Source organism: Galeopterus variegatus, unplaced genomic scaffold (assembly GCF_000696425.1).
Source record: "Galeopterus variegatus unplaced genomic scaffold, G_variegatus-3.0.2 Scaffold6036, whole genome shotgun sequence".
NCBI classification, from domain to species: Eukaryota; Metazoa; Chordata; class Mammalia; order Dermoptera; family Cynocephalidae; genus Galeopterus; species Galeopterus variegatus.
In genome coordinates, this window is record NW_007732147.1 from 80,767 (window position 1) to 90,398 (window position 9,632).

At 38.4% G+C, this 9,632-nt stretch overlaps 1 protein-coding gene across 1 annotated transcript in view; it reads right to left on the minus strand.

The window, feature by feature from the left end:
* The window catches only part of GFPT1 (glutamine--fructose-6-phosphate transaminase 1), a 55,055-nt gene that overhangs the window by 40,303 nt on the left and 5,120 nt on the right, over positions 1–9,632 (minus strand). Inside the window, exons 2-3 of the mRNA XM_008590357.1 lie at positions 4,509–4,616; positions 1,333–1,440 (exon numbers count right to left, since the gene is read on the minus strand). Of these exons, the coding sequence (XP_008588579.1) occupies positions 1,333–1,440; positions 4,509–4,616 (216 nt within the window). The remainder of the gene's footprint in view (positions 1–1,332; positions 1,441–4,508; positions 4,617–9,632) is intronic.

Genomic DNA, 9,632 nt, shown 5'->3' on the forward strand with positions numbered 1-9,632 from the left:
CCTCGACTTGCATACTCCATTCAGAAAAGCAAAAGCCCAGCAGCCATAATCTATTTTTCTTTTCTTTATTTCTTTTTTTTTTTGTCTTTTTCTGTGTCCGGCAACGGATCGCAACCCTCAGTGTCGCCCCCGTACCGGACTGGGACCAGCAACGGAATCGCAACCCTTGGTGTCGCTCCCGCGCCTCGCTCAGCCAGTGAGCGGGAACCGGTCTGTATGTGGGATCCGAACCCTCGGCGGGAGCGTCGCCGCGCTCCCAAGTGGCGCACTGTAGCAGTGCGCCACCGGGCCGGCCGCAAAACAAGTATTGACTTAATTTGTTAAATAAGTACTACAAAACTAAATGTTTGGCTATGTGAAAGAAAAAGTTAGGGGCCGGCCCGGTGGTGCACTGCTATAGTGCGCCGCTTGGGAAGCGCAGCAGCGCCGCCGAGGGTTCGGATCCCACATACAGACCGGTTCCCGCTCACTGGCTGAGCGAGGCGCGGGAGCGACACCAAGGGTTGCGATCCCGTTGCTGGTCCCAGTCCGGTACGGGGGCGACACTGAGGGTTGCGATCCGTTGCCGGACACGGAAAAAGACAAAAAAAAAAAGAAAAAGTTAACTAAACCCAACATTTTCCTCTTCTACCTGTACTCCTATACAATGATTACAATGGCATCCATTTGATTAGGTACATAAAACACCTGCTGTTTTCTGGTTTCTGTGGAAGATTTTTAAAATATTCTATCAATCAATCTACTTCAAAGTTTGTTTTATTTTCAAGTTTCTTGTGAAAAAATAAAATGGACAAGCATAATGTTATGAACTAAACATTGAAAAGTATATCCTCTTTAATTGTGCATACATCTTTGGGCAACAACTTATGCCAGAGAAGTAAGAAAATAGGGAAAAATGTAATTTTTAACTGATTATATCAGACCTACTAAAAGGTACAACATCCGGATTGAAGACACATCCACACTAGGCATTTGATCCAAAGTGAAGGCAACCACCAAGTAAAGACACGTGAATAAGGGCACCACTAAAAATAACTTTTGTCCTATGAAAGGCTCTTTCTCAGGAATAGTGGTTCTGGAGCTACTCATTTTAAGATACTAAGCTTGCTCTGAACACAGTGTACATAACTGATTTCCTTCCCTAGTTGCTATGATAATTTTGAAGATTAAGCCCATTTTAAAACTAGTCCAGACAGTAACAAATCTACTTTTCTTCCCTTCCTTCAATTTTAACAATCATTACCATTAAAATGGGACCCAAAATATAGGGTGGGTGAGGGAGGGGAGAAGGAAGAGAGGGGAAGGGGACAAAAATCAAACTAAGTACATTACTGTGAACTTCTTCATCCAGTGCCTTGACTTTTCCTTTCTTCTTAATGAGCTGGATTTTGCAGGCATTGGCTTCCCAATCTTTGTCATTGCCTCCATCAACGCCCACACCTAAATCATCAAGAGGTAGAAAAACAAGATTCAGAAACTAACTATTGCTAGATTATCAATGTGAGGTGATAATTTAATTTAAAAAGTTTTATTTTCATCTAATTAATTCATTTACTTATCAATTCAACATCCATTGAAAACCTATTATGTATCAAGAACCATGATAGCTGCTAGAGACAAAAATAAAAATAACTCAGTTCTTGTCCTCAAATTTCTAATAGTCTACAGAAAAGACAGATAAGAAAAAAATAATTACAACGCAGTGTGATTATAAGTTATAATAAAAGTACTACAGGTTGCAACTGGAGTACAATGGAAAAACACAGAAGGTGGATAAGAAGGGAACATGTCCCTTGAGATTCTACCTTAAGTTCCAAAGGAATTTGAAAAAGTTACCCTGAATGTACTGGGAAAACACTGAGTCATTTGAAGCACAGAAACAAAATGGCAAAAACGTCTAACAAACTCTGAAAACAGTGTAGAAGATGGACTGGAAGGGGAAGAGGAGAAAGAAACCAGTTGTCAGAAGCTACAGCTACATCCCTGTGCCAGCCAGCCACAAACAAAACAAAAAACAAAGAACACAAAGAAGTCATAGCTACAGCAAAGAAAAATGAAGAGGGCCTGAACTCAACAGTGGTAATGAAGACAGAGATAAATGATGATACTGAGAAGTAGAACTGACCAGATGTGAAGTGAGAAAGTGGGAAAAGTTTGGGATACCTCTTAGGCAAAAAAAACTTGTTGAATGATTGTTGATGAAAAGGACATAGAAAAGAGTGGGGAGCAGAGTGAGGACTGGGATATATTCAGTTCAATTCTGAACGTGCACAGTTTATAACATTGTGGTCTATCCAGAAAGAAAATTCTAGGAGGCAGTTGGAAACTTAGGCAAAAAAAACTTGTTGAATGATTGTTGATGAAAAGGACATAGAAAAGAGTGGGGAGTAGAGTGAGGACTGCGATATATTCAGTTCAATTCTGAACGTGCACAGTTTATAACATTGTGGTCTATCCAGAAAGAAAATTCTAGGAGGCAGTTGGAAATACAGGTCTGCAGCTGGGGAAATACATCTGGATTAGAAATATATCTGGATTGTAAATTATCCACATACAGGAGGTTTGTGAATGCAGAACTCACCCATGAAGACACAAAGTAAGAAAAGTGGGCCTAGGAAAGAATCTTGAAGAACATTAATATGTAAACAACATATAGAAGAAAAGGAATCTCCAAAGCAGACAAAAGAAATAATCAGCATTTTAGGAAGAGAATGAGAAGATGTATTGTCAGAGAAGGTAAGGAAGGACAGAATTTTAAGAACAAAGGAGTTGAGGAACTGACTTTCCCTTACTGAGGAAAGTTAAGGAAGATAAATGCCTATTCCATGTGGCAACGTTAAGTGCACAGAAAAGAGTTATCACGGAAGGTCTGAGACTGCTATCCTTAGAAAGGCGTGTTTTTAAGGTTGGCCCTTGGCTGGCATCCGAGAACTTGGATTTCAGAAGGATTCCCACCACCCTAATTGATAAGAGTGGCTCACTGTGCCTAAACTGTTTGTGCAAACAACGTGGTTTATGCTGAACATTTGCTTTCCTGCTAGGAATCTAGAAATTTTAGAATGTTCTAGGCAAAGGGTGCCTATGTGACCAGCCCCCAATAAAAATCTTGGGCACTGAGTCACTAATGAGCATCCCCAGTAGATAACATTTCACATGTGTTACAACTCTCTAGGGGAATTAAGCACATCCTGTGTGACTCCACTGGGAGAGGACTCTTGGAAACTTTTGCCTGGATTCCTCAAGACTTCACCCCATGCACCTTCCCCTTTTGCTGATTTTGCTTTGTATTCTTTTGCTGTAATAAATCATAGCCGTGAGTACAACTATGTGCTGAATCCCATGAATCCTCCTAGGAAGATCACTGAATCTGAGGGTAGTCTTGAGTACCTCCAACATAGTTAAAGGAAGGAGTAAGAGTAGCACGTAAGTTGCCAGAAAGTTATTTTTACTTGTTTTGTCATTTATTTAAGATAGAAGAAATCTTAGTCAAGTTTAAATGCCAAAAGCATGGAATCCAGGGAGAAAAAGAAATTAAAGGAATAAAAAAGAGATAAAAGGCCTTCAAAAACTTGTTCTACCATAAAATTTGTTCTACCATAAAAATGCCCCATATGGGCCAGCCCGGTGGCGCACTGCTACAGTACGCCGCTTGGGAGCGCAGCGGCACTCCCGCCGAGGGTTCGGATCCCACATACAGACCGGTTCCCGCTCACTGGCTGAGCGAGGTGTGGGCGCAGCACCGAGGGTTGCGATCCCGTTGCCGGTCCCGGTCCGGTACGGGCGTGACACTGAGGGTTGTGATCCGTTGCCGGACACGAAAAAAGACAAAAAGGAAAAAAAAAAAAAAATGCCCCATATGATTTATGTTTTTACAGTAACATTCTTTTTTTTTTTTAAAGAATCAACTGTAGCAGGTTTAATAATGAATTATAACATGTTACAAAGTAGCATGCATTGTATACAGTTATAAAAAGTAAACCAATAATAAAGTTTTAACAAATATTTTAAAAAGTTAAAAAATATATGAAAATATATTCAAACACTTAATGCAGACACTGAAATGAACTGAAAATAAATTAGAAATGAACAAAAACCTCAAATAACCCTGTGAAATTTCCAGATACTTTTTGTATTACTCCTTTAATGTTTTATTACTTAATTTTTTATAATATCAAAATCAATACATGAACATTATAAAAAATAAGACTTAAAATTATAGTTAAAATATTCACTTTACCCAAATATAGTAACATTCTTAATAAAAGATCTCCATAAGAAGCAATACTCCACATAAATGGTAATACTACTAAAATTACACAAATAAACCCTTTAAACATGATAAAAGACAAAAGTTCTTCAGATTTAGATTTACCGAAAACAATAAAACAGACATTACTAAAAAGTCCGGTGTCCTAAAAATAATAATAATAATACTTAGATTCAAGAATAATACAAAACCAAAAATATTTTTTTAAAAAAAACAAAAACAAGAGAGATAGAAGAAATACCAGCAGAATCATATCCTCTGTACTCCAGTCTCTGAAGGCCTTTGATAAGGGTCTCCAAGATTTCTCGTCTTGTGCGAGGAACATGGTAGTTTAAGTAAGCAAATATGCCTGCAAATAAACAAATATTTAATGGAAAATTCTGATTAAAGAATCAAAATTGACATAATTATGTCTAGAATGTGCAAAAACGTCAAGCTAGAGTCCAACTTTAAAAAGAAAGAAATCTCATTTCAAATCGTTCAAATTATTTTAAGACAGTGCAACTTTTTCAAAGGTGAATTTCTAGGGCCAGCCTGTGGCTCACTCGAGAAAGTGCGGTGCTGACAGCACCAAGTCAAGGGTTGAGATGCTCTTACCGGTCATCTTTTTTAAAAAAAAAAAAAGGTGAATTTCTCATAAGCATAGAAGGCTTTAAGTATGTCAAAATAAATGTTTAGCTGTTTTTTTTTTTTTTTTTCAAAGAAGCTTATAAGGCTGGCCATTTACCTCCCTTGACTGCCATTTTGCCAAATGAGATTTAATTTTAAAAAATTAACCAATCTACAAATTTGTGGTTTATATCCTATACATTGAGCATTATGTTTAAAGTAAAACATTTTCTGCAATAAGTATTTTAAGCAACACATGGGGCCTACAAAACAATACAGATGGAATAATTTTGCTTTTCCAATGACCATGCTATCAATAACATATAGGAATAAATATGTGAAGAATATTCACAACTTAAATCATTTAAAATAATAGAAAGAATTGACCAAATATATCTAACCATCTTAAAGATAATCACTTGAATCACTTGCTCACCATACTAGCAAAAGACAAATAGCAATACATGTTAACAACTCCTGAAAATTCATGGAAAAAGAACCATCATTTGGAAAAATAAATCTAGAAATAAAAGGACAAGTACATTGTGAACTGAATCAGAAAAGCAGAGAGGTAACAACACAGGTAAAGGAAATCCACATTTTAGGAATGGCAGCATGGAAATTATCTGAGGTCTTACTTGATTATGCTTAGGCCAGGGTGGATACAGCCTAAATGTATAGAAACTGAAGATCAAAATATATGAAAATATAAGTACAAACTGCTTATTTATAAAATAAAAAACTTCCCTTTTTCTTAATTACATTTCACTATAATTCCACAATTCATAAGGGGTTTAAATTAATTCTGTGGGATAGAAGTCCAGAATGACTAGTCTTCATTTCCATCCGAAAAGAGATCTTTATTTCTGTGAAGAGTGTGGTCCTACTGAAACATTTTAACATACAAAAATAACGCATTATTAATACCCAACTGAAAAGCCATCATAAGGTGTATGCTGATGACCATGCTGAATACAGTGCAACTTTCTCAAACTATCCTACCCTAAAGGAAATCTGCACTTTGAAACTAAAATCCAAGGCAACCTAAAACAACTGTTTGAACTTCCCCCAAAAAGATAGTACAGGGCCAAAAACTTATAAAAATCCTGCATTTTGTTCAGGTTAAAATCAACGAAAACAAACAAAAACAAAAACCCCTTACATTTGTAAAGATTTTTAAAGTTTTTATGTGTCGGTACAATCATCTCACGTTTGCACCACCACAACACTGTAAAGGGAGGGTAGAACATCTATCTCATAGATGCAAAAATATAAACTGAATTAGCTGCTATCTCAGAGATGGCTACAAATAGCATTCCCAACCTCAAAGCACAGCAATTAAGACAAGAATACACCACCACACTGGTTAATGTTTTTAAGGTAAGAGTAGTAACAACACAGCAGTGTGCACTTTCCAAACTTTCAAAGGCTCTGCATGATATAACCTCTAGGAGACAAGAGAAGAGCCCCAAAACCAACTGTCCACCCATTTGATCCAGAAGCATGAGGTCTGGGGTTTTTGCCGCTACTGCTGTTCCTTCACAAAGTACCTGTAATATCAATAAACTAAACCAATAACCCTATTGTAAATTATACTTTTATGTGTGTTCCCCTCCTATGAGTCACTGATCTTTGGGAAAGATTAAATGCACACAGATAATTATCAGTTAAGCTTCAAATAAGTACTCGTGTTTTAACTAGACAATTAAAAGGCAACACATGGAATATACTTATTTTCCAAAATAATACTTTAAAATAAATGTGCTTACAAACAAACATTGATTCTCAAGTAGTCTACTCCATGGCCACCACTGACTAGCATCAGCTAGTCTACTAAAGAGAATACAATGTAGCTCATTTGAAGGCCATTCACTAATAAAACACAAGGCTGTCTGGAACTCTGCTTGCAGTCTGAGGAGCTCTGGAAAACCTGAAGAGGAAGTCCAGAGCTACCAAATCCCAATAATGCAGCACACCCAGAAAAAATCATCACTAAACCAACTCTTTTCTAAGAAATGTGTAAGTCCGATAGTAAAGTAATACACTTGGAGAATTAAAAATTAAATATGATAATCTAATACCAATTTTAAATAAACAATTTAAATGCTAATGATTAAAAACCAAACTGTTTTTTGGGCCGGCCCGGTGGCGCACTGCTACAGTGCGCCGCTTGGGAGCGCAGTGGCGTTCCCGCCGAGGGTTCGGATCCCACATACAGACCGGTTCCCGCTCACTAGCTGAGCGAGGTGCGGGCGCAGCACCGAGGGTTGCGATCCCGTTGCCGGTCCTGGTCGCGGTACGGGCGCGACACTGAGGGTTGCGATCCGTTGCCAGACACGAAAAAAGACAAAAAGGAAAAAAAAAAAAAACCAAACTGTTTTTAAGGCAAGTTACATACTTAATACTTGTTTTAAAAAGAAGATTTGGAGTGATGCAATATTAAATTCACTGTTTTAGATACATGTAACTCAACAACAGCACTGGACTTTGATATTACTTCTAACTTCAATCTCCTTGGTTTACAATGGCTCATTGTGTGAATCGAGATCCTGAGTACATTTTCAAAGAAAGAAAAGAGATCTTCTGGGCCGGCCCGGTGGCGCACTGGATAGTGTGCCGCTTGGGAAGCGCGGCGGCGCTCCCGCCCGAGGGTTCGGATCCCACATACAGACCGGTTCCCGCTCACTGGCTGAGCGAGGCGCGGGAGCAACACCGAGGGTTGCAATCCCGTTGCCGGTCCCCGGTCCAGTACGGGCGCGACACTGAGGGTTGCGATCCGTTGCCGGACACAGAAAAAGACAAAAGACAAAAAAAAAAAAAAAAGAAAAGAGATCTTCTAAATCAATACCTACCCCCTACACAAACTTATAAAATTGTAACCATTTGATAAGCTAATAAAATTCACACTAAACGTTTGTTAACTTATTAAAAAGTACTCTTGTGTTGAAGAAATCCATGAATTCCTTCAACTCATGTGTGTCCCCAAAGCTTTTCACTGTACTACCATTTCAGCTTCCCCTTCTGTGAAATGAATGGCTTTAACTGAGAGATGGTAAAGTAGATTTCACAGCAAGTGCCAGGAAGTTATTGATTGGTAGTAACTGTAGAAAACATCACTGAAAAGGATTCAATGGCCCCATTTCCTAAACAGAAGGAAAGCCATGATTGATTGGCAACACCTATTATATGGGGAGTAACAACACAATGGTCAAATATTTCCTACCTCTGACATTTTGAGGACATCAACAGTGCCCTACAGCTTGATGGTCTATGATTTCTGAGGATTCTTCCCTGATTCCTCCTGATGGATCTGACACTTTTTAATACATCCACAAACCGCAATTTTCTTCTGGGCTTCATTTCTTTGTTACAACATCTACATGATTTTGTTCTGAGTACAATGTATCTACCAAATTAAAACTGGAAACCCAGTGAAAGGCCTTATTATTTTCAGAGTGTATGGTTAAGAATTAATAAAAGCAAAGTAACATAAAATATTAAGGACATTTTTCTACAAAACCATAATATTATTATCACACCAAAGAACATAACAATGCTCTCATCACCTAATACAATGTTCATATATTCAAATTTTCCTTATTATCAAAAAAAGTCTTTTATAGCTGGCTTGTTCATGCTAGGATTTCACAAAGGATCATACCTCACATGTCTTTAAAGTCTATTTGAATCCGGAATGGTCTCCCCCACTGCCCCATTTTCCCCAAGACAAGCCCAGGCCAATTTTCTTGTTGAACATCTCACCTTCTGGCTATGTATAATTGTTTCCACACAGTGTAATCTAACCAGATCTTCTGTCCCTTGTATTTCTTGTAAACTACAAGACAGACCTAAAGGTATGATTGGTTAAAAATCTGGGGCAAGATTGTTTATAAGGGTGTCATATATTGTCTGGTGGTCCCCTATTAGTGATGCTAAACTTCGTCTCTGGCTTAAGGTAAATACAATCAGATCACTGAACCTATGATATTCTGAAAGCAACTTCAGACTACTTTCTAGAGCTTTAGAGACTGACAGCATTGATTTTAAGACATGTATATTTTTTCTTTGTGTTCCATATAATAAAGGTGCATCTTCCAATCAGTGACATCTTAGATTCAATGAAATATATATCAAGTTCTAATTTGAAACCTGCCTGAACACTACTATAATAATCATCACTGTCATTTTTTGGTTCACTATTAGAACAAAGAAAATTAGAAAAGGAGGAAGAGAGAAAAGAGAAGTAGGAGCAACATTTTTCCTTATATAACTGGAAGGGAACTGAAAGGAAGAAAAGAATGAAAAATGCCAAGACACACGTAGAGAAATTTTCTAAGATCAAAGTAATAGAGCTGGGAGAAGGAAGAAAGGGGATTAGCCTAATTAGTACCTGGTTAGGAAAATGGGGGCTAGGGCCGACCCCGTAGCACACTTGGGAGAGTACGGTGCTTGGGAGCGTAGTGGCGCTCCCTCCACGGGTTCGGATCCTGTATAGGGATGGCCGGTGCGCTCACTGGCTGAGCGCAGTGCGGGCGACACCAAGCCAAGGGTTGCGATCCCCTTACCGGTAACAAAAAAAAGACAAAAAAAAAAAAAAAGAAAATGGGGGCTAAGAAGTTGAACCTGTTGGTTTTACAGACCTGTGCCTTGGCAGGCCTGTCGGCCCAAAACAGTCCACTTGCTGGGATTAGTGGGTTGTCTGTAATCTGGGGTGGCCAGGAAAATATAAAGGCAGCAAATAATTAGGCATGCAGGA